The sequence below is a fragment of the Biomphalaria glabrata genome, chromosome 9 (assembly GCF_947242115.1).
Source record: "Biomphalaria glabrata chromosome 9, xgBioGlab47.1, whole genome shotgun sequence".
Lineage (NCBI taxonomy): Eukaryota > Metazoa > Mollusca > Gastropoda > Planorbidae > Biomphalaria > Biomphalaria glabrata.
Window position 1 is genome coordinate 38,664,947 of NC_074719.1, and position 26,382 is coordinate 38,691,328.

The 26,382-nt window shown below is 35.4% G+C and overlaps 2 protein-coding genes across 2 annotated transcripts; one reads left to right on the top strand and one right to left on the bottom strand.

Annotated features, from left to right (window-relative positions):
- The first annotated feature begins 4,451 nt into the window (after positions 1-4,451).
- On the top strand, positions 4,452-18,072 carry LOC106073330 (uncharacterized). The gene is made up of 7 exons (XM_056041886.1): positions 4,452-4,470; positions 11,096-11,192; positions 11,352-11,400; positions 12,739-13,060; positions 13,759-13,895; positions 15,742-15,895; positions 16,595-18,072. Exons 2-7 carry the CDS (start codon positions 11,179-11,181, stop codon positions 16,819-16,821), a joined length of 903 nt encoding a protein of 300 aa, XP_055897861.1. The 5' UTR covers positions 4,452-4,470; positions 11,096-11,178; the 3' UTR covers positions 16,822-18,072.
- A 4,003-nt stretch (positions 18,073-22,075) lies between these two features.
- Positions 22,076-23,128, bottom strand: LOC129928396 (probable G-protein coupled receptor B0563.6). The gene has a single exon (XM_056042628.1). The coding sequence runs from the start codon at positions 23,126-23,128 to the stop codon at positions 22,076-22,078; it is 1,053 nt and encodes a 350-aa protein (XP_055898603.1).
- Positions 23,129-26,382: the final 3,254 nt, after the last annotated feature.

Here is a 26,382-nt window from a genome sequence, read left to right on the forward strand (position 1 = left end):
TGTTCGACAAGAACTCTGCACCCAATGTTCAGAAGGTCGTTCCTTTTCTTCTGCAACTCAGGAACCTCATGGGAAAGCAAGGTGGATTCTGGTTGGACCGGATGAAACTGTAGGAAAGGATTTGTTTCCCTACCTTCTTCTGCATGATTACTGGAAGTGTCAGGTGAGGCAACTTCTGTACGAATCGACATCATTTCTGCCACTGCAGGATGGCTTCTGCGAACCAACGAATCAGGTGTAGTGTTGGGTCGCCTAGGATTCTGTGGCACCTCCACCGACAATTCTGTTGGCTTGGGGGCAGGTTGCAGTTGTACTGCCTGTGGTTGTTCCACTGAGGCAACCTGAACGTGATTCACTGCTGCAGTGACATCAGGGCAAGCTCGGGTGAAATGGTCCCGGCTTCCACAATTCAAGCAGTTGCTTCTAGAAGGGTGTTGCTGGTGAGCCCGGTTCCCTGGCTTCTTTCGCTGACCTTGAAACCTATTCTGTAGCCTGCAATTTCTTGCAAGATGGCCAGGTTTGCCACAAGTGTAGCATTTCCTGTTCTTCGTCGTTGGCCTCTTATGGTTAAGAGTGCGCTTTGTCTCCACGCGCCGTTGTGAGGTAACCTGTCTCACATTGCCGCTAATGTGATCAGGTTGATGGTGGTTGCAGTGGGGACAGTTAGAGTTCTGTGGTCCCGAAAGTTGTAGGAGCACAATCTGGGCTGCAAGCTCCTCCACTTGCTTGGAGAGCGCAGCTAGCTGGCCTTCAATGTTTATCTCACTGCATGTGACGTTGACTTGCGGTGCGACATTCTCGTCCTGGGCCCACCTGATGGCCATGTCTCTTAACGCCAAGAATTCAGTTTCTGGCCTGTCAAGTAGTCTCTCTCGCAGGTCTCTCCTTAGGGTCCTGTCACTGAGGTTTTCTACAAACTGGTCCCTCAGGATAGACTCGCTGAAGGGAGTTTCAGATAGAGCTCTCTGCCTGTCTGTGAGTGCTTCAAATGCCTGAAGGAGACGGTGTGAGTATGCGCGGACAGACTCATACTGGTGCTGGCTTATTCGGAACAGCTCCCCAATGAGGCAGTTGATGCTCCGCCTTTCTCCATAAGTGGAGCGTAGAACTTGTACAAGGGCATCTGGGCATGCCCTTGTCGTCTGAGGGTGACACCTAAGTTCGGCCTTCACTGCCTCACCTAGATGTGCAAAGAGGAAGTCACATTTTTCCTCTGGATGCACCATGTGTTGAGACTTCCAAGCTCTCTCAACATTTTGAAGGAACTCTTCAATTTCCCTGGCAGGACCATCACCATGGAAGCGCCGGATACTCATCTCTGTCCTAGGCACCAAGATCATTGTCTGAGACGGCTGCATTCTTGCTGCTGCTGCCTCGCTGTTCATTTACGTAACTACTCAACAAAACTAAAGCCTAATAACCTCTCAATAACAATACCAAAAAAAACAACTAAACTAACACTATCTATACCGCCTATCAATGCCTAAACTCCTACGCAAACCTAATCTATGCCAATAAAAAATACAAGTCTGGTCACTCAAGCACAGATCCCACTTCTGACACCAAAAATGTGAGCAGGTCAGGCAGGCACGAGTGGATAGAGAGAGAGACGACCTATTCTCTGCTGCTCAACATTAAAATTTACCTAACAGTAGGCAGATGTTTGCGCTACTGGGTGGGCTCAATCTGTGACACCTCAGTCTACGACCAAGGGGCTAGAGTCACCTAAGTAACCAGACATACTAAACTAAACTAAATGAAAACAAGATAACAAACTTTAGTTTACGATAAATAAAACAAAAAGAAACTTTATTTACATACAAAATAAATCAATAATAAAAAATAATATATACACTAACTACTATAAACTACCCTCTAAATCTACACCACTACAAACACTACCAAACTAACCAAACCAACTATCTGACACAAACTGATCAAAACAACTATCTAACTAAATCACTAAAACTACTACACTAGACCTAGATCTACAATAAACACACTACAATAAACTAGTCTAGATCTACGATATCCTACTATTTCACTCATAACACTAACACTAAAACAAGAATATCTTATCCTTAGGCTCAGTACCTTACTATTCACTAAGAACAGAACTGAGAAACAGACTATAAATTTAATAAATATAACTAAGTTTACTAATAAGGCAACACTACAGAAACAAAATAAAACTAGATTCCCTAGAATTAGAATAGATCTACAGCAGCAATTATAAGCAGCAATATCCAACAGCAGCAGTTAAAAGCAGTAACACAGCAGTTACACAGCAGTTACACAGCAGTAATAATAGCAGGCCGTCCCAGGTACAGGAATAAAAATATAATTAGATGACAGACCACAAAGATATTCAGCTGTCACACAGACAGATATGGTACTGACCACTGGTCAACGGTACACTGAACTGTTTTAAAACAGCGTGGCATCACTTTTTATACACAAAAAGCGGAAGTAGAAATAATAAGTTTGGCACTAGCCTATAAAAATAAAATATATAAAAATATAGCTCTGGGAGCGCAAGCTCACATAAGAATAAAATTTTAAGGCGAGGTTTTCAACCTAAAACTCTCTTTATGGGGGTATTTAAACTCAAAAACATCAGGAGGGATTTTAAGCTCTGGAAGAGGGGGTTTAAACTCAAAACCCTCTTGCTTGGCTACGCTCATAGAATTTTGAGTGTGTAATGTGCTTTTTTTTATATTGAAGAGCTATTTTTTAGCTTCAAACCCCGCTAAAGGGGAGTTTAAACTCAAAACCCTCTTTGGCTACGCTCATAGATTTTTGAGTGTGTAGTTTGTTTTTGTTTATATTGAAGATGTATTTTTTTTTTCGCTGAAAGGAGGGTTTAAACTCATAACCCCCTATATGGCTACGCTCATAGCATTTTGAGTACGCCTATATGTGATTTGCTTTGTTTTTAATTGAAGGGGGATTTTTTCGAGCTTCAGACCCCGCTGTAAAGGGGGGGGGGGTAACTCAGTGCGCAAATCGCACGACTTACATGGCTCCTCCTTCGTGATCGAAGATGAGCACATTTCTCATTTCCTATGGACTCGAAGATGACTGTTAGTCCAATCCTCGCTTATAATAAAGCCGGCGACATAGTGGCATCGGTAGTTTGGTCAGTTGCAGTTAGGCCTGCTTCTTCTCTGAGCTTTTTGTTTGTTCGGTGCTCTTTCACCTCCTAGACTCACAGCTTCACGCAATGCGGAGAGATCGAGAGCTAGTGCTTCCCAGTCGTGAATGTCGATATCGCATTCTTTGCGCAACCGCAAGACTATAGGCCTATAGTGTCCCCTATAAAAATCAAAGAGAATACACATGCCAATGTCACATCTGTCGGTTGATCACTCACTGACCAACGTCACAGTTCAGTTACAACAATACGGATGTGGTCTTGAGTTTAGTTTTGAGGGCTGTACCTTTATAGTCTTTTCAGATTGTATTGAGTTTCGAAAAGTGTTGTTGTGGACAGTGCAGTGCTGGCCAGTATCTTAGAGCTAGGTATTTCAAACTACTGACACGTGTCAGCTTTCGCCCCCCCCCCCCCCAAATATTGATGTCCACTTTAATGTCCTGGCTATTATTCATATAATTTGTTGTTTTTATTTCTGCAATGGTTTGCCACCTCCATCATTGTAAAGGGTTCGGAGAAAGTCTCTGCCCCATCTTCGCTGTCGACAAACCTGCGTCATTCTTTAGCTCTTCTGATGCGATCGAGGGCCACCGACATGGACGTTTTCTTATGAGCTTTAGAGACCCCAGCAAAATGCGTGTTCAAAGCTTCAGCTCTTTTCTTCTCAGTTATAACAGGACCACCTGGTGTTTGTAGAGGTTTCGTTCCCCTCGTTCCCCCACTCCAGCCAGATTTTTTAGTAACTTCCACGCCTCTCTCCCATCCGCAAAGTCCAGGTTCGCGCAAACATCCGACCTCTTTTTAATCAATTCTTCTGACACCGTATCTCTTACCAATGCCGTGAGTTTATTATAGGCTCGTCTCGTCTCATTTGTTTTTTGTCTAGCTTGCCTTCTTCGTGCCGCTTTCCGTTGCCTGACAAGTCGTGCCAACTTTTGAGACCAAAATGACCGGTATTTGCGCTTGCCATTCGTTCGCGGTATGGCCCTGCGAGCCGCCGTTAAAAGAGCCTTCACAAAGAGTCCGTAAGTATCATCAATGTCCTCAAAATCAATATCAAGTTTCTCCTACCGCACCGGCGCACCCCTATTCAACTTTTAACCAGGCACCCACACACTGGGTTGGACGCCCCCTGGATTTAACTAGCTCCATCCATTTGGCTTGGCCCTGAAAACCGTAGACGGCGGAGATCCCAGTTAGCCGCTGCTAGAGGCGTTCGAAGCATTACCATCGTTCGCCACGAGGAGGCCGGGGTCGCCTGAACCACCTGTAGAATGCCTAGACATTCTATAGAACGCCTAAAAGCGTCAGGCAAAGTACGAAATGAATTCTTGATTTTTTTTACTTTGCCAAGGAGGGCGCGGTGGTGAAGACTAAGATTTTGAATTTCGGGATTTTTTATATATAGGTCTGTGATGATCTTGTCTTCCTTTAGTATGAAAAAAAAAATCAACAATTTAATAAATATTCTAGATCTAGATAGATAGATCTTTTTATATTCACAATTATCAAACTTATTTGTTTTAATCAGATAAATCAATTTAGATTACAATATAATTAAGCTCTAGAATGAAGATTAGAATTAGATCTATGCTGGCTGTAGACTATGACTATGTTTTACAATATTGGATCCCAAAATAGATCTTCAATTTACGTACGTCATGTGACATCCGTACGTAGCTGTTGATCAAATCTCATCATTATAATGATCATTAGCATTCTCAGCACAGCTTAGATTTTAGATCTAAACTTAAACTAGAGTCTAGGACTGGAATCTACATAGATCTAGAGATGGGAAAGCAATGCGTTGCCTTTGGCTGTTATAATAATGATGAAAAAAAAAATGAATGTAGAGAAAGAAAAATAAGTTTTCATCGTTTTCCTATTAACAACCCAAAGCTCTGTATAGAATGGATTTTAAAAATTAAAAGAACAAATTTTACGGTAAATAAACACAATGTAATCTGTTCTGAACATTTTGAAGAGGATTGTTTTACATACCAGCCTTTTACTAGTAAGTGAATATAGATCTAGACTCATTCCTCAAATCAACTATAATGTCTAAATATAAACTATAAATAGATCTACTTAGTACTCACTACTACTACTAACTAGATCTAGACTCTAGACTATAATTTATAATATAGAAAGACTCAAGATCTAGATCTAGATATATAGTCTAGATTAGATTTAGATTCCGAGATTAGCCTCATGATTAGGTACAATACTTCAATAAAAATTTCAAAATGATAATAAAATATATATGGTCTTTAGAATGAAAGTCTAATGCAATGTAACCTACTTACTTAATTAGACTTCTAAAGGCAAGTAAAGGTCCTCCCGCACATTGGGCATCAAAATGTCTCCATAAAGATCTGTCATTGGCAATGTCTGAATCCTCCTCTTACCTGGTGTCCACTGTTCTGAGGTCCTCCTTGAAGGTGTGGCGCCAAGTAATAACTTAATACGAGGACAGCCCTGTTTGCGATTCCCTTGTATTGGACTTGCAACTCTTGGTGTATGCATTTTGTCTTAGAACATGACCCACAAACCTCATGCGACGCTCTGCCACAAACTCTTTGTTTGAGTTCCGATCTGTGTAACTGACTCCCAAAATCCGTCTCAGCCATTTTTGTTGAGCCACATTTAGTCTTTTCTCAATTTTGAGAGATCATGACTTACATGTGTTGCAGTTGTGTAGGTACTTTGACAAAAAATTCAAAATAAATTTATAACAGCAGAAACTATCTGATCTAGTAATGTAGAGCTTGCTGAGAGGTTTTACAATGATACCAAATTTATCTTTCTATGTTATATAGGAAAAAAGTTATGCCATTTTATGTGTAGAAAAATGGACCATAGAAAATGTAAAAAAAAATGATAAAAAAAAATAATTTTCTGTCTTCATCTCATCATAATTTATAACCATAATAGATAGAAGCTTGAAATTTGGAACACAGCTACCCCATTTTATGATTTTTAATTTTGATTGTTTCATCTCACATGCAGCTAACATTCATTCACAGCTAATCCAATTGTTTGTAAATTGATCCTTTTTCTAGAATGCCGTTTGGTAGAAACTTCCTTAGCTTTATATTTTTATAAATATAATGTAAAATAACACCTTGATAGCATTCTCTCCACTAGGCACTAGGTTGATCAAAGATAAGCCATTAAACAATGCATAAATTATTTAAAATTCATATTATCAATGAGCATTGCTAATGTCTGGTGCCACATGTCGCTGTATCATGGAGTGACTTAAATTTTAACATTATTAGGATGAGCCCAAACTTGCCTTAATAAGCTGATTTCCTTTTATATTTTCTGTACCTACTTATAGAAAAAAAAAAGATTATTAACACTAATCTATAATAGAAATATTGATTTTAATACTATAGTCATAGATTGTTATGGTAGTTATAATTTTTCCACTTACACATTTTGAAAAATAGCGTAATTTAGCATCATTTATAACTGATAACAGCATGTTAGGGTAAGTTTTTTTAATTTTGGAGGACAAAAATTTCATTAAAATATAATGAAATAACAAACTTTAAGCATAAATCTAAGTCTAAATACAAAAAAAATACCAAGCTTGCTTAAAAATGATAGTAAATGCAAAATCATTTTTACCTATAACTTAACTGTAAATTTTCTAAATAAACACGACTTTCATTTGTTGACAATATGGTATCATTCAAAAGCTTAGGAATCCTCCTTTAAGATTATCACAAGGGTTTTTAAAAAAATGAAGCAAATTTAATGTAAAAACAACAGATACAATCAATCAAATAAACTTAGAGCTTTTGATTCAATGATTCATGATTGATACCAATTTTATTTTGCAGAGTTAATTGTGAGGGAAATTTATTACAATTTTAGTTGTCAAAAACTAGCCTTCTTTAGCTTTTCTAAAAAAAAAACCATCTGTGATAAAAAAAACTGACAGGTGAACTTTAAAAGTTAAGTGACCAGATTATAAAAAGTCTATCAGATATGGGTCAAAAACTTCACAATCTTTTTCATTACTATGTATTCTGTTCAAATTTATTTATTTTAAATCTTTTTTTCTTGATCTAATTTACATAATTTTTTTCTATGTCCCTTTTTTATTATTTTTTCAGTCTTTTGTTAATCAGGTCTTATAGATTACAGACATTTCTTCAAAAAAGAAGATAATTATGACAATTATATCCTATGCCTTCCATGTGTTGATCTATAGCAGTGGTCTTCAACCTTTTTTGGCCTACCGCCCCCTTTTCGAATTTTTTCTTTCAAAAAATCCGCCAGCGCCCCCCTCCCCCCCCCCCCTCTAAGAAAAACAGTTATATAGAAGCGTGAGAAGGCAAATTTGAACAAAATATCATCTATCTATTAATTTGTATGCTGTCAATAACACCTATCCCGGGAGAGGACCGCATGCCAAAGGCGATTGTTGTGAACTCCTTGGCCTATGACTGACGAGCCTTGAGCGGGACTGAGTTACAGAGGTGCCCCCCTCCCCCGTGAGCGCTATAAAGATTTATTCAGGTGCCATTTCGCTCTCACTGGCATAGAGAAAAGTACCTGGCAGCATTCTCTGGCAGCAGATAGCCTCTGAGAGAAACATTTCGAGAGTTCTTACAAAAACTGCGGGATAAACATTTGATACTCAAAGAAAAGCCAGCATACAAAGGCTTTGTCTGCATAAATTCGGGAAAATATGTAGGTCGCTGTTGGGTTTGCGTAGTTATGTGAAACACTGTACTCAGCCCAAATCTTCTGAATTATAGGCAAAAACAGCCAATATTATCATTATGCAAAAATTATTTCAAATAATTTGCAGTGATTACACACAAAAATTAATTGTAAAGACTTTCTTTCAAATCCTAAGAAGTCTCCGTTTAAATTTTAAGGTTTAATTGTAAATTTAGTTTTATTTTTTAATATAAATATTATTATTGCTGAATTCACTACAAAATGAAATTAAGCTAATGGTAACCTTGTGCCTCCTGCAGTCTGACAATATTAGAAATTTCAAGCTTTAAGTTAGCCAAGGCAAGGCGAAGGTCTCCTCTATTTGCTACATCCAGTCTATTTCTTTGCTTATTCATTAACTTTGTTACGCACTAAATCTAGGTTAACCATGTATGTTTACTGAAAAGCTAAAACATAATTCCAATTTCGACCACAGTTTTGGAATTTTACTGAAACATTTAAATGCAGCCACATCTCTGTTGTGGCTCTAGAGGCGTAGCTAGGAATTTTCATCGTTTGGGGGCCAGGGGTCTTGACATCTTTGGGGGCCGCTGTATTTTGCGTAATATTTAATTTACTTAATTAAAAAAGCACTTATTTGGGCCCCCTTAAATGGGGGCCAGGTTATTTTAAAATTTCCCCCCTCCCCCCACCCTAGCTACGCCACTGTGTGCCTTCTGCGTTTACATTCTTTTTACTAAAGACATGGTTTTGTAAATTTATTTTTCATGCAACTCAATTTCAATGTCAGTAACAGATGTTTAATAATTGTCATTTATATATATTTTAATTTAATTTTAGAAGCGAATCTTAATTTCTTCATAGAGCATTGTTATGTGAATTGCATAGATATCGGTGTCCTTGGGCAGTAATTCATTTTCAACAAACAAGTTATGTGAGATTGTAAAACTCTTTAAAATAGATTTAATATCTCGGTAAAAGAGAAAATAATATTATCAGTAAAAGTCAATCTCTTTCCTAGCAGTTGGAGGTTCATTTCATACATTTGTGTTAGATGCCTACCACGTAAAACAATTTTTTTTTAGCCTGCTTTAAGTCAACGCCAACTGTTGAATCTTCCCGTTTCTCAAAAAAAAAAATGTATTTAAGAGCTTAAAAAAATGAGCCATAACAATTAACAAACTCCTTTCGAAATCCAGCGAACTTCATTTTACAACAAGAGTCTAACACCTTTTTTATCATTTGTTTCATAAAACTGTTGAAAGATGCGCTTATTTTCGGCATGGGTTTGTATTTTATTTACAGTTTTATAATTAGATTCAAATAGAAATCAAATTGCGGGCTAAACTTTTCTTGTGTATCATAACTCACAATGTGAATAGTGAATAGATTTGTTCTTTATTCTATATTACCTATGAAGTCATTGTAGCGTCCAACCACTGATGGTTTCCTATATGTTCTCATACGCTACATAACTTAACAATTTTGAAATAATATTTCATCTCTAACAGAAAAAAAGTCTTTTTGTGTTACATATGTTTTAAAATAAATTTAGTTTTTAATCAATTTTTCAACAATATCATAAGAATTTTTAAAAAGCTATGCATTTTTCTAAGAAGCCATTAAAACATATCCTGCTTTGCCATTTTTTGTTTTTAATATTGTTTTAATTGTAGATTTTTATAATTGTTCATGAATATTTTTAAATTATTATTGCACATCGCTATATGTTCGTGAAGCCGACTTGGTTTCATAACCTCATCTGAAAATGCCATCAAAGTAGAACTTACTTTTTTTCTAGTGGCAATTCACTAAATCTCAAGGAAATATTACATGGCATACCAGTGAGTTTTCGTAACAACATTTTATCAATGTTTTTTGTTTTTAAAGAGTTAAATTATTCTATTAAATGTTACCTTTAATGTATTTGCAATTAACATTTACATATCAATATATTAACATATGTAGATACAATAAACTATAATCTAAACGGCGTATTACCTACTTTATTTATCAAATCTTAAACGTTTATACGCGCGGATCCAAGGACAATAAATACTCTCCATTCATAGCAAAAAGAGTAAGAATTTAAAAATAGAAAATGGGATTCCCGAACTCAATTCCTAACACTGTTTATGTTCTTAAATTAAAAGCAAGTTAACTATAATTTGTCTATATTTAGTTTCCAATCTTTAATGTTGAAGAATTTAAAAAAATTTTTTTGTTTCAGAGCACCTTTAGTTTCTTCTTTCCGCCTTTATGCCGAGCGCCCCTTACCGCCCCATTTTTTGCCCAGCGCCCCCCTACCGTCCCTTTGGCTCTCAGCGCCCCCCCAAAATCTCAAAAACGCCCCCGTTGAAGACCACTGATCTATAGTATAGTCATGCATTTTAAGTTTTTTTAAATTGTTAATTTTTTTAAATTCGTGTCTAGTATATTAGTCACCCTTGAGCCAAAAAATCGCATGTGTACACGTTTTTCTTTGAGTACTAATAATTGATAACATATAAATTCTTGCATGTTCCCTATTTTAGACTAGATTTTGGTGGTGTGTAGGCCCTATATATACACCCTATATTATAATTAGTGATTTCTGGTTAGTGTCATTAATTTTGCAAAATGTTTTTTTTTTTTAATTTGGTAAAGTAGCTTCTTCTACTATGAGTGTGTTTGTTTTTTGTTTTTTTTTTTGTTGCTAATAGAACTCCTCCATGATTATCTTCCCTACGTATTAAATGAGAAAGAATTTCTTTCGAAAGTGTTTGGGAAGCATATTTTAGCTTTTATTAAATATCATACTAGAGGCGCAGTGGCTGAGCGGTAAAGCACTTTGCTTTCATATCGTGGTCCAGCGTTCGAATCCTGGTGAAGACTGGGATTTTTATTTTTGGGATCTTCGGGCGCCTCAGAGTCCACCTAGCTCTAATGAGTACCTGACATTAGTTGGGGAAAAGTAAAGGCGGTTGGTTGTTGTGCTGGCCACATGACACCCTTGTTAACTGTAAGCCATGTAAACAGATGACCTTTACATCATCTGCCCTATAGACCACAAGGTCTGAAAGAGGAACTTTACTTACTTTTAACTTTATAATATCATACACATGCATTTTAAATTGTATATCAACAATTCTCAGGTGAGGAATGAACATGGCCGTGTTGGGAGATATTTTACATTTATTTTGAAATAAAAAAGTTTTTTTGTTATAAATAATAAAAGATATATTCTAATATTCCATGTAGATCGCAGATTTATAAAGCCTGGTGCTGTGCCAACAAAGTTTTCATTTTCCAGTAAATGTAGTAGAAGAAGCAAGAAAAAAACCATGTATGACTTAAGGTAAATGTTTTGAAATACCTGTAATCATATATATATTCTTTAAAACATAGGACTAGATGTGATGCAATTTTTTTATTGCAAATATTTACCATTAAGGTAAAAGCATTTATATTTTGACATTATGTTTAACTGTGCGTACATTTTTTTTTTTCCATTTAGAGAAAGTGTTCCTCCTAAGAACACTATGAGTGAGGACAAGACAAAAGAGGTCAGTGTCCATACAGACAAGGACTTGATTAGTGATCTCCTAGATAGTGTTAATATATTAGAGCAAACTATGGTGAACCTTATTTAAATCAAAGTGCCATGGAGTGACTTGGATTTTTAAAAATTTGAATTACATTTCAACAATCCTATCATCTATCTCTTGACTTTCATTATAGCGGTGCTGTGATGGTTTGCATTACCGAATCTCCCAATTCTTCCTGTGCAGCAGCTGTCTATAACAAAATATCAAGAGTGAGGCTGGTCCAATTTTTATCTTGCCCAGCAAGCTTTTCTTTGGATATTATAATTCTTTTTTCTATTTTAACACGTAGGGTGTAATCATCTTCTTTTTTGAAGTACACCTTTCAGACCTTGCTATCTATTGGACAGATGATGTAAAGGTCACTACAAAGACCAACCACCTTTACTTTTCCCAACTCATGTCAGATACCAGTTAAGTAGACTCAGAGGTGTCTTAAAAATTTCGAAATTCAAAATCCCGAAATTTAAAATCTCAAAATTTGAAAGCCTAGAGCTTAACCACTCAGCTAGCTAACCTCAAATATATATAAGATATTCATAATGTTTACATGAGAGGCAGTTAAAGAATATTGTAGTTAAAGACATGACACACTGATAGTTAAACTAATATACTACAACAAACAAAATCATTTTATATAACAGTGACGACATGGCCTAAATTGTGCCCTTGTGCCTAAATATTGAATATCATATCATTTTATATAATTATTCTTTTTAGCTGATCTTATAATTACAGAAGCTCTTCTTTCTCATCTTATGATTACAAAACCTCCACGATAGAACATTACAGAACTTCCATGATACAACATCTTATGATTACAAAACCTCCACGATAGAACATTACAGAACTTCCATGATACAACATGTTATGGTTACAGAAATCCCCTCAGAGCAATGTCTTTTTATAATGTATTAAAATTTCAAGCTAGAAGGATTAAAAAAAAAAGACTCATTTTACATTTAAACAAATTATCTTGTTAATTGGGTGATTAAGGACATTACATAAATGAATATGAAACCAAAAAAAAAATGCATATAGACCTGATGGGTTTGAATGGCCATTCATTAGCAAATCATGTGAATAGAGCAATGACAATCTTTCTTTTCTACAAACACCAAGTTATCATCATAAATGGCGGCATCTGTGAAATTTGAAATTTAAAAAAAATATTCTTCATATTTAGAATTTTCTAAATAACATACTTGTTTTTCAAACACCTCATCACTCTAGCATATCACTCCTGTTATTTAATTGCTTCTTTATAATGTTTATAATAAAACCTTTTTTTTTTTTCAGAATTTTGGTGCAGATTACACCACAGAGAAATATCTAAACCCAAGTTATGCCAATTCATCTACTATTAGTAACATTAGGACAATTTTGATGTCCCCGAGTAAGAATCTTGGCAGAGAACCAGCTTCCACTTCAACAAATGCAACAGATACTGGTGGTTTTAAGCAAATTAAAACTCTAGGTTTAATGAGCAAATCAAGACCAGAAACAGGCATTCCAAATATTGTCTTAATGAGTCCTATAAACCTATCTGATGACACTGCAAATAAAGTTTTGTTTGTTTGGCATAAGCCTGCTCCGAAAAATATAAGCTCTCATGAATCAGGTGTGTATATATATATGTGTGTGTGTGTATTTAAATATATATATGTATATATATATATGTATATGTTATTATTATAGCTTTTATATAGCGCTACTTTCATGCTTATAGCATGCTCAGAGCGCTTTTGGTCCAATCTCATTTGTGGATATATATATATACATATATATATATATATATATATATATATATATATATATATGTATTTAAATATCTATATATATTTATATATGTATTTAAATATCTATATATATTTATATATGTACATAAATATATATATTTATGCGCCTCCATCCCTCAAATTCCTTAATCTTAAAAAATGCAGCCCTCGATAGAAAAAGGTTGCCTACCCCTATTCTAGAGGTTCAAGTGACTTTAAGGATATTTGGAAATAATCCGTTCTGATCTCTTTGCTCTCGTTCCGGTGTTAAATATAGGAAATGGTGTTTTTCTCGTGTGTAGGTGTTGTCTTCTGCTCATAGTTGTGAGTAGTAATGAAAAAACGGTACAACATTTATAAAGTTCAAAATCACCCTGTCGCTTCTATGATCTGCATTAGCATCATTATTGTTTCTTTGCTGTTTGAATTTATTCTGCATTGTAAGCAAAAACCATCTAGTTGAACCAAGACCCAGGAGGTTTTAAATCGTGTTACTAATGATAGGCTTACAAAACTAAATATAACTTTTAATTTTCTCTAGAGATACCACATGTAGCTGATAAGGCAACACATTTTACAGAGGAATTAAGGAAAGAGATTAAGAAAGAAATACAATTTGAGGATGAAGAAACATCACATCCATGCAAGGAGCGTAGTGTTGGACGAAATTATGTTTGCGTAAGTTACAAAACTTATTTTTAGTTTAGTGACTTCTCTAAAGTAAATAACTCTTTTCATGACAGTGACTTTTGTCTATGTATAAAGTAGCCTACCTGTAGGTTGTGTAAAGGAGTGTATGTATAAAGTAGCCTATCCTTAGGTTGTGTAAAGGAGTGTATGTATAAAGTAGCCTATCTGTAGGTTGGGTAAAGGAGTGTATGTATAAAGTAGCCTATCCTTAGGTTTTGTAAAGGATTGGATGTATAAAGTATCCTATCTGTAGGTTGTGTAAAGGAGTGTATGTATAAAGTAGCCTATCTGTAGGTTGGGTAAAGGAGTGTATGTATAAAGTAGCCTATCCTTAGGTTGTGTGAAGGTATAAAGTAGCCTATCTGTAGGTTGTGTAAAGGAGTGGATGTATAAAGTAGCCTATCTGTAGGTTGTGTAAAGGAGTGGATTATAACTTTTGGTTACATGGCAAGTTCGCAAGAGTTTGAGTCCCTAAAGCTAAATTGTTTGCAGAGGAGCTAAAGGCAGCACAGAAACCTTCTGCCAGATACCACCTGCCCCGACATGTCCACAAAACCATAACACATTGAGCATAAAAGATATGCTAGCATATGGGACATGAAAGTGCCTTTATCTTTGTGTCTGAGTATTTTATTAAGTTTTGTTTTTGTATTGAAGATTATGGTTCAGTGTTTTGTTTATAATTTCTACAGGTACATTACTTAAGTCTTTTCTGGTTGATTATATTTTACTTTCTCAATAGGTTCTTTTGCAATAGCTACATGTTTTACCTTGCTAATATCTCTTCCTAATGAGTTCGTTTTCAACTAAGAAAAAGTTCAATGAGATAACAGTGCTCTAAAAATATCTTAATATTTTTATTTAAAATATCATTCTGTTTTCATTCTACAATCAATAATAAATTATAAATAAATATTTTGGGTTAGGTAATCCTCTCTTATAAAATACAGCCATTACTTAAAAAAAAATGATTACGTCTGACACATGTACATAGGTCAATCAAGTCATGCATGCTAATCTATGAATTAAACTCTGCCAAGTCATTGGTTTTCCAGCCAACCCATACCATGCTTTGTTAGCACTAGCTAGGGAAGAAGGAGTATTTGTATAATATGGAACAAGAAATGTGTATTATCTTCATGTCTTTCTGAGTATTTTATTATAATTTGTTTTTGTATTTGTAAATTATCTTTCAGAGTTTTATGTACTATTGCTACTTAACTATTTTTTACTTGAAGCATCTCTAAATTTAGTGATTTTACTAAAGGTGTTAGACTAATCAAATGTGAATATTCCTTTGTTGTGAACTCATTGCTATATTTTGTGTCTATTTTAATGTTTCAGCCATTGCTGAGTGGTAAAGTACTTGGCTTCTGAACCAGGGGTCCTAACTTCGAATCCTGGTGAAGACTGGGGTTTGTTAATTTTGGGATTTTTAGGGCATCTCTGAGTCCACCCAGCTCTGATGGGTACCTGACATTTGTTGGGGAAAAGTAAAGGCGGTTGATCATTGTGCTAGCCACATGTCACCCTCATTAACCATGGGCCACAGAAACAGATGACCTTTACATCATCTGCCCTTTACATCATCTGCCCTATAGACCTCATGGATTGAAAGAAAAACTTTGCTTTAATGATTTCTTGAGTCGCCCCATTAGATTTAAAAAAAAAATTTAACAGATATGCTGTATTGAAACACATTTTGCAAAACTATTGGAAAATGAGTGATAATTTAAAATTAAATTTGTAACACTCTTATTTGGAACCTTCATTATTTTTATTTGTATAAAACGGGTGCACTGAATATGAATAATTTTATGTTTTCTTTGAGCAGGATAAGGAGATAAAAGTGGAAATAGATGAGCAAAATATAAACTCTGGACAGACTGATGTATCTGGCGCTGTCCAAACACCAACAGAAGAAGCACAAAGCCTCTGTACAGATGAAAAGTTGGATATAGGAAATTTTGAGACAGTAGGAAAGCAATGTAGGTGCCTCATTTAGTATAATATTATTTACTTTACAACTCTATATAAGAAAACCTTTTCGTTAACTCTACCAGTCTCAGCTTAGTTTTTTTTATGTTTAAAGATTAAAATTCTTCAACATAGTCGGGATCTTTTTATGTAAAGATTAATCATGAAATTCATAGGGACTGTGGGGTATGATTGCCAAGTGGTAAAGCCTTTGGATTTTGCAATGAGGGCTCTGGTTAAAGTTCTGCTGAATACTTAGATTTTGATGCCCCTGAGCAGAGGCATAGCGAGAGGGAGGCAAGGGTTAAGATGCCCCGGGCGCCACACACAGAGAGGCGCCAAAAGAATGAAAATTATTGTAGGTATTTTAGTTAGGTAATACATTCTAAGGTTATTTGTATTACATTATTATTAAATACTTTTTATTTACAAGCCTATATTTCTATGTGATGTTCATAGAAAATTTGGGGGGGGGGGGAGCGCCAATCAAGTTTCTTGCCCCAGGGTACATTTTGCTCACTATACCTCTGCCCCTGAGTTCACCCACTGGGAAAGTAAAGAGTAAAGGCAGTTGTTGTGCTGGCTACATGACACCCTCATCAACTGTCTGCCATAGAAAGAAACATTCAGTTTGTATATCAAATCTGATTTGTGACAAAAAATGCTGCCTTTGTTGTTTTTTTTTGAATGCCTTTCTCCTTTCTTTTCAGCTTCCTTTTGCTTGCCTAACCCAGAATTTGTTGATGCAAACATGGTATCCAGATTTGATTGCTATGACCATTTTCCTGCCATGGCAAAGATAGAATCTGGCAGAAAATGTGTGAGAAACGGTTGTGGCCGAGTGTCTTATTTCTTCTGCAGGAAATGTAGTGAATTTTTGTGCATCACTGGCACCGACATCAATGATGACTGCTTTTATTTATATCATCATCGCTGACATCCTTACATCAGGCCTCTGTTGAGTTATTTTAGACATTATTTCCATCAGTAACTATTTGATGGTTCTAGTACTTTATAAGCCTGGTCAGAAAGACTAAATTTTAAGAGCTGTTCCTAAAGGACTAATGGTGTTCTCTTGAAAACTGCAACTGTGATACTCATGAAGCTTTCCAGCTCTGCTATGAAGGACACAGAGCATTTGTTTGGCAAAGTGTGGGTTCGATCCTTTTGTGGCCTGTCAAAGCTCTGGCTCATCATCTACACCTCTATCCCTGTTTAACATTGAGGCCTCAATTCTAAAAGGCTTAAAGTGATGATGTATTTAAAAAAAAAAGCTAAATATGAAAATAATTTAAAAAAAAAACAAACTTATATAAGGAAAGAACTCCACACTTACTAGTCTCAATAATGTAGCTGTAGAAGGTTTTTCCCTTTTTATATCAAACAAAATAGTTTATTGCTTAAATTTTTTTTTATTGATTCCTGCTTTGTTAAGTTACAATAAGTAATTGTTTTAAAGTTTCAACTAATATGAGAATGGGGTGGGGGAGAACTAATGTGTTCAAAATGTTTGACAGCCATAACTTTTGATTGGACTATTGTGACTTTATTATTTTTTTTCCTTTTTCTTTTAAATGAATAGATTTATTACCTCATGCTTTTTTTTCCCCATTATCTTTTTAATGGATAGATTATAAACTTTTGCAATTTATGTTTTTAATTGATCAGAATGGGATACTTTCATAATAGATCATTGAAGTCCATATGTTAATTGCTTTTTTTAATGCTAACATGTAATACATTTTTCTATTTGTGTCACTGATTGATATAATTGGCTCGTGCTGTTCTTAGCATCTTTGGATTGTGATGGCAGAATGGTAAAGGCTTCTGAACAGATGAGTCTAGAGTTAGAAGCCCTGTGTCCGGTTTGAGGAACTCAACTGGATACCTGATACATGGGTTGGGGGTGTGGTGCTGGACACATGACCCACTTATTTATCATCGGGTTGGGGGTGTGGTGCTGGACACATGACCCACTTATTTATCATTGGTCATAGAAACTGGTGAGACTATGGTGCCTCCATAGGTTGCAAGGTCTGACATATTGCTTTTCAGTACTTTTGAGCTAGCAATTAATACAGTCTAGTTATCAACATAAATTATGAAGTTAATTTGATTGGACCAGAGTTTGCAAGAGCAAGATCCCATTTCTCTATTTCATAATGAAATAAAATTATGATAACTTGTTTTTTTCATTGTTTGTTTATTTGTGAGCTAAGTCACATGACTTTTGCCTGAGTTGCTTTAAATTACAATGTAGATAAGACGCTCTGCACACTCAAACATTTATAAATAATTATTAAACTAGAAGATGCAAAAAAAATATTAGAGTTTACATAATTCAAAAAAAAAAAGTTTGGCATGCATCTAGCAGGAGAGTAAATGACATTACATTGCAATACACACGTCTGACAACAAGACATACTCATTCTACTGCTTCCAATAACTTGAAGTCATTGCCTAACCTTTCCAAATATAAATTGTTGCTATATCTGGATCGAAATATGTGGGTGTAGCCTTTAAATTAAAATGTTTCAAAGCAAAAAATGTAAATCTTCTAGAAATATAGCAATGGGAGTGTACTGAAACAAGAATTGACAAAATAAAAAGCTTATTAGATGATCACCAGAAGTAGAATCTAGATCAACTTTTTAAAAAATTTACACAATTATTTTATATAGTTTGTAGTGTGTGCTTTCTTAAGCTTAAAATTATAAGTGCTGCATAACATAAGAGTGTTTGTTTGTCTCATTGTATAAGATTGTTGTATTGCAATAACATAATTCTTCGAACCGACTCTTTTTGGAGATCTTCATACATGGAGATAAATATTGTAATAATGGCAGCCATGTCTTCGATTCCGAAGATTATGGATGACTGCAGTGTTGAAAACGCAAACTCAGTTAAAGACCTGCCTATGTTTCTACACTTGATGCAGCCTAAACCGTTGTCCACCGGGGGTCTATTTAATCCATAACTTGCAAGCTTGTTGGTGTATCGGTGTAGAGAAGAAGACGGAAGTATTGATAAGGGAAGCATTTTAATAACCCATATAATAATGTTATGCTTTTTTCAGCGCTGTGGGATCACATTTCTAAATTCTTTCTTTTGTAGCACAAAGTAATTTTATTCTTTAGTTGACAACAGTCATCGTCCATTACGTTCTATGCATTCTTTAATTTGTCTATATTTTAATCTCTCAATCTTCCTTTTTTTTGGATTAGTTTGAACTAAAAATCAAATCAAATAGTAACAAAGAGCAGATTACTGTGATTAATTTCCAGTCTGAAAATCTCCATCAAAGTAAATAAAGCAAAAGAAAAGAGTGTGCTCGATTAAACAATATTTAAAATTAACATTTAAATTACAAGTGAAGTTAGGTATAATAATACACATCTTACTATAAAATACAATACTTAAGGCTTGATTCGTTCAAATCTCTTGCCTTTGTAAGCATAATTTGTATAATAATAATATTGGCAATGCCTTCAATTCGGAAGATTACAAAGAGGTGCAGAGTTTCACAAACCCTGTTGCGACCTGCATATTTTCCATACATGAAGCAGACAAAGCCGTTTTCCGTTGGGGTCCTATTTAAGTTTTCTGCCCCAGTCTTCAATAAGTGCTTTTCTTTAGCAATGCTTAATTAAATGAGATGACGCCTGCATGAGGGCACCTATGTCAATTTGTCGCGCCGATGGCAACATATTTAACATACGGCGCTTGATCTCCCCGTTCTAAAATTAAAGAGTGTTAACTGGCTGACCAATATAAATAGTTCTAGATGAAAAAATATGTTAGGAGCATTTTGAAAATGATGATAACAAAATAGTAGGGTCTACATTTAACAACGAGTAGCAACAACAATAATAATAATTGAATTGATATAGCGCTGTAAATAATGCGCTATGATAACATAGCAGACATAAACACCAGAGTTAAAAGGATATTAAAAAGTTTTGAACAGATAGTTTTTAGTGTTCTTGGTTGTAGTGAAGCATTTTGTATGTCTGAGCTCAATGGGAAGCGAGTTCCAAACTTTGGTTTATGCTCTGAAAAATCCCGCAAACCGTAACTTTCTAGGGATCTCTAAGGGACATATAGCGATCAGTTCAGTAACGTACAAGGCATTTCTTTGTTGTAGTAGATGCACTTATGTCAAAGTCTGGCCACGTTGTAGTTGATTACTGCATTCACAGGAAGCCAGTGGAGTGTGTGCAAGAGAATAGCGGCTGAATGACGTCATGCTTTCTGTACAGCGTTGCCCTGAATTCACTGCAGCTAATGATTATGTCATCGGATAGGCCTATACCTGCTAGTGCGGCATTACAGTAGTCAGTACGAATTACAAAGCTAGATTTTTTGTTTACTATAGGCCCCTATTGTCAAATATGATCGGATCTGGCCATTATCTGTGTTGCTGCAGCTAAAGACCATTGCAGAGCTGAAGCATGTAAGTCAAAGCTGGCGTTTACAGCTAGATTTAAACCTCACAGCTATTAAACCTTTTAAAACTATAAAGTTTAATGAAGGAGTTGAGTCGAAAAAATCAATAATATTAACATAAACCTAGTAGCCAACAACATATAAAAGTAACGAAAGCTTTTTCACCTACATCTTCATTTTTTTCTTTTCGGAGGAGGGTAATAGGTTTGAAAGTAGGTCCTAGTAAGCACGACATCGAGTCCTAGTGTTTCTTTGAAAGCTTGACATCGAGTCCTAGTGTTTCTTTGAAAGCTTGACATCGAGTCCTAGTGTTTCTTTGAAAGCTTGACATCGAGTCCTAGTGTTTCTTTGAAAGCTTGACATCGAGTCCTAGTGTTTCTTTGAAAGCTTGACATCGAGTCCTAGTGTTTCTTTGAAAGCTTGACATCGAGTCCTAGTGTTTCTTTGAAAGCTTGACATCGAGTCCTAGTGTTTCTTTGAAAGCTTGACATCGAGTCCTAGTGTTTCTTTGAAAGCTTGACATCGAGTCCTAGTGTTTCTTTGAAAGCTTGACATCGAGTCCTAGTGTTTCTTTGAAAGCTTGACATCGAGTCCTAGTGTTTCTTTGAAAGCTTGACATCGAGTCCTAGTGTTTCTTTGAAAGCTTGACATCGAGTCCTAGTGTTTCTTTGAAAGCACGACATCGAGTCCTAGTGTTTCTTTGAAAGCTTGACATCGAGTCCTAGTGTTTCTTTGAAAGCACGACATCGAGTCCTAGTGTTTCTTTGAAAGCTTGACATCGAGTCCTAGTGTTTCTTTGAAAGCTTGACATCGAGTCCTAGTGTTTCTTTGAAAGCACGACATCGAGTCCTAGTGTTTCTTTGAAAGCTTGACATCGAGTCCTAGTGTTTCTTTGAAAGCTTGACATCGGGTCCTAGTGTTTCTTTGAAAGCACGACATCGAGTCCTAGTGTTTCTTTGAAAGCACGACATCGAGTCCTAGTGTTTCTTTGAAAGCTTGACATCGAGTCCTAGTGTTTCTTTGAAAGCTTGACATCGAGTCCTAGTGTTTCTTTGAAAGCTTGACATCGAGTCCTAGTGTTTCTTTGAAAGCACGACATCGAGTCCTAGTGTTTCTTTGAAAGCTTGACATCGAGTCCTAGTGTTTCTTTGAAAGCACGACATCGAGTCCTAGTGTTTCTTTGAAAGCTTGACATCGAGTCCTAGTTTTTCTTTGAAAGCACGACATCGTGTCCAAGTGTTTCTTTGAAAGCACGACATTGGGTCCTAGTGTTTCTTTGAAAGCACGACATCGGGTCCAAGTGTTTCTTTGAAACAGTTTGATCTTGTTCTCAAGGTGTCAGAAACTGGAGTGGCAATCAATGTCATATACAGAGCAGGGGGGTGCTAACGTAGGTATACAGTAAGGAAAAAAAAGTGAAATAAAATTTACTGCATTCATTATATAAAAACAAACTAATGTCACAAAAATATTTTCTTTCAATGAAAGCATTAATTATGCTTAACTGAGCTTAACTTATAGTTATAATGTTTTTTGTTTGGTGTAATGCACAAATTGTAAGACAAATTTCCTTACGGATAATAAAGATTATTATTATTATTATTATTATTAAGTAGCGATACATACTTGTAGCATTTCCTTTTTATTCTTTCAGTATAATAAGTACAGTAAACAAATAAACGTATTTCCTCTTTTTTTTTCATAATCACTGTATACCTTCTTGTGTCCCTGTATTTATGTTCTTTCTAACAGTGAATAGTCTCTTTCAATAGTTTTCTAAACTTTTTATTCAAAGCCACATAGATGAAGAAATTACTCGCACTGCAAACGTTGTCTAGGAAGTAAATTGCAAGGGACAACGCGAGCGCTAGTTCCCTTGAGTTGTAATCTTCATTCTGATTTACAAAGTCGGCAAAGTATTCTATAACGCTTGCAAACTTTGTGATCGAGAACACTGCGCATACTGTTAGTAACATCCTCGTAGTTTTTGAAGAACTCGCTTTTGTTTTCGCCGAGGCCGATGAAACCAAAGATCTTCTTTTTGCCAGTGTTAACTTAACTTTTGTGGCTATAAGCAACGATCCTAGTGTTACTACTATAAATGGCATGTACAGCCCAAGAGGAATTACGACATAAAGATTTGTCACCACAAATAAATCGTCCAAATAGATCAAAATGCTTCCAGCATAAAGGTCCCAAAATTTAAAATATTGAAATGAAAAACGATACAATGTGAAATTGTACAGAGGCCAGGGTAGCCATATGACGTAAGCCAAGATGACTGCAAGCCACGCCCTCTTTGTTGTTACAATAGCTGCGAATTTTAGAGGGAAAAAAACGGCGATAAATCTTTCGAGAGTTATGAAGGTAACAATGGCAGCGCTTAATTTCACGCCGTATACATTGAATCCGTGAATGATTATAGTTAATATGTAAAGAATATAACATTCTGTCTCACTGTACTCCCATAATGTAATGTGGTTAGGTTTTTTGCCAGGTAGAAATGACGTAAACCTTGGGATATTCACAGAGGCAATCAGAACGAAAGTGTCGGCAACACAGAGCGCTGAAAGAAGAACGTTTGAAGGTTTGCTGAAGCCTGACTTGACCAGAACAACAATGCTGAGAATGTTTCCTGTGATTCCAAACAAGGCGATGATGGGGTTGACTAGAACTGTGGCGAATGTGTTGATAACATAAAGTATTGGTATGTCGATTATCAAAAGCGGTTGGAGTGTTCCATTTACAAATGATGTCAAAGTATCTGTGGTGTTTCCATCCTTAACAGATGTTCCCATCATGATCAATGCACTATATTAGACATTATTATTAATGTTCAAAATTTATGTTCCTTATCTTACAGTTCAGCAGGCACAGTGGCTGAACGGTAAAGCGTTTAGATTCTAAACAGAGGGTCACGGGTTAGAATCCTGGTGGAGACTGGGTTTTTTATTTCGGGATCTTTGGCACACAGCTCTAATGGGCACCTGATATCAGTCTAGGAAAAGTTAAGCGGTTGGTCGTTGTGCTGGCCACATGACACCCTCGTTAACCGATGAACTTTACATCATCTGCCCTATAGACCACAAGGTCTACACAAGGTCTGAAAGGGGAACTATTATACAGTTCCAAACAAACAAAAAATATTAAAACAGTAAGCCTACAAATTTGTTATTTTATCTATTCGTTTTTACTAGAACAAGAAGAACCAATAGTTCTGATTCTCAGTACCATCTTACACTTTGTTATTTTTTTTTTTTTTTTAAATAGGGCAAATAAAAGAATTTTTGATTTATTTAAAATAATATTTAAGTTTAGAGAAAATGTTGAATGAAAGACGTGTCTATTGAAATCTTTTGGTCACTTTTAAAACGTTCAATGTTTTCTTCGTTTACAGCTAACAAAATGCATCAGTACATAAGTGTTCTATTGTCTTCGTACGATGTCGAGACGTATATAATTAGATGAGGTGGGCTGACTTGGTGTGCATTTTCTAAATTTCTGCTAATATACAAAATCTCTTTGTAGTGGGAAGCGTGGTCGAGAGGTGCGCTTGAACTTGGCTTGGCTTGGCTAGAAGGGGGCTCGAGGTTCCACACCCGACTCGGGCAGAATTGTGTCTACTGAGCGCCTAAAGGCAGCACGGAAAACCAACTCCCCCTCACTGGTCCACAAAAGAGATTGGACCATAAGCGCTCTGAGCATGCTTTAAGCATGAAAGTAGCGCTATAAAAAAGCTATAATAATAATAATAATAATCTTGTTAGTTAGACTTTCAAACACATTTTTTAAAAAATACCTAGGCATTATTTTTCCTGTCTAATTCTATTTATTATTCCTTTCTAGAGTAAGGGTACTAGAAATAAAGATTTATCATTTGACTTTGAGTACTATGAACATTATTTATATTTCTGCAAAGATTTATTTTAGGTTACGGTCTAGTAGTAGTACTGTGAAATATATCTTTAACTAACATCGTACGTCAATTGTAATGCACCATATTTTTTTTAAAATTTCATAAGCAAATTAAAATGTAGAAGACATTTTGGGCTAATGTCTCACAAAGTCTGCTTGAGTTATAAACATTAGGGAAAAAAAAACATGAGGAAGGCAACAGGAAGAAATACCAGAAAGAATTCGCCAGTAGCGTCAGAACGGAAGCCTCGATGCAGGGTCTGCCTTAAGCCACTGCAACCTATGCGGCCGCAGTGGGCCCCGCACTTTTATAGGCCCGGCGCTAATTCGGCGCCTTCGACATTGTCACGGAGGTCACGGCTCATTCGAGGTGTAAATTACTAAATTAAACCATTATAACTTTTAACGGGGTTTCCGAGGCCTCCTGATTTTCCGTGAGCTCCTGGAAATCTTCTAAAATTATAAAAATCTCCTAAAAATCTAAAAAAGTCTTTTAAAAAATAGACAAAAGTGTCATCTTTAAGACATATTCGGTTAAATACCGCTAAAACCCGACTAGAAATTTTAGCTTATCTGTCCGCGAATTAAAGATACATTGCTTTCCTAAACTACTTTGTTGCAGAATATTTTTAACAATACCCGTAGCTGTGGCATCTGCTGAAAGAAGCTTTTCGCGCCTCAAACTAATCAAGAATTACTTGAGGTCAACGATTCACGAAGACAGATTGAACAAATTGGCAATTCTTGCTATTGAGTATGATCTATGTAAAAAAATATAACTTTGACGATGTATTGTATGACTTCGCTACATGCAAGGCTCGTAAAATTTGATCATGATTTTGTACTTAATAAAGAATGAATAAAATATAATGAGTTTTTTTTCTAATACAAAATCTCAATCTTCACTTATTATCCTTATTCCTACCCAGACTGGGCCCCGTGCTATCCGTTTCGCATAGGGCCCCGCCATGATGATGACTACACTTAGTTTAGGTCTTTAGTTATATAGTTTAATATTGCGAATTATCTGGTTTAAACAAAATTGTAAAATCACTATAATTTGTATTTTTACAAAAAAATAGTATTTTTTGTATTAAATTGTGTACTGGAAAATGTCGAATACTTCTAAAAAAAAAAAGCTAGTTCTAAATAATACACAGATCTTGGATAAAATACTCGTCAAAGAAAGTACTGTAAATGTGTAGTTTCACGTATTTTATAGCCTGTACCCCAACTCTCCGTATTTTTGTACAGATTATTTCTTCTCTATCAGCTACACCATATATTCATAGCCTAATAATGACAGTTTAATTTAAAAAGAGAACTGAAAAATGCACAAGATATACAAGGAGAAAATGTTTTGAACAAAGAAATGAAACTCATATAGCAATATCGACCATTTCTACACCAAACAAATGATTAACTTTATCTCAAAATTCTCGGTATGGCTATTGATTGTCCATTCATTGCAAAGTAAAATATTCTTATGGCCTATCAACCTGTTTTACTGTATAATATTTAACTTGTTCCAAAATAAAACTTTTGTTGGATACGTTATATATCAGTAAGTAAACAATTAGGACTACTCCAAGAAAATTAAAATGATGTGATAAACTAAAGACAATAAATAGAACAAATAAAGAAAAAAAAAGGTAAAATACGGACATATGTATTTTTTTATCCCTTTATAAAAACAAAATCTATCTAAAATAGTTAGCTATCAAATTAATGATTTTTCCATTGTTTGTAGAAGTTTTCTACTTCTATGTAATAATTTTAAACTTCGACTTTTAACCTTTGTTCTTGTTTAAATTAATTGTGAATGTTCGAAAGTTATACCAAAATGATCTGTTGGCATATTTGCCCTCTGACAATTTATCAATTTACTTAATAATTCTGCTATTACTGTGGCTGTTATACTTCATCACACCGATTGTCTCATCGCGAAGCCTCTCATGTAAAGCGTTTTACTATTAATCGATATCGGTATAGAACTATCTGTTAATGTCTTGGTAATACATTGTGAACTATCAAACAATCATTTAAGCTTTGAAGTCAATGAAATAATTTTATAGAGAGCAAATAAAAAAAATGTTCTCAACTCTTTGACCAACCAATTATTGTCTTTCTTTTTTTA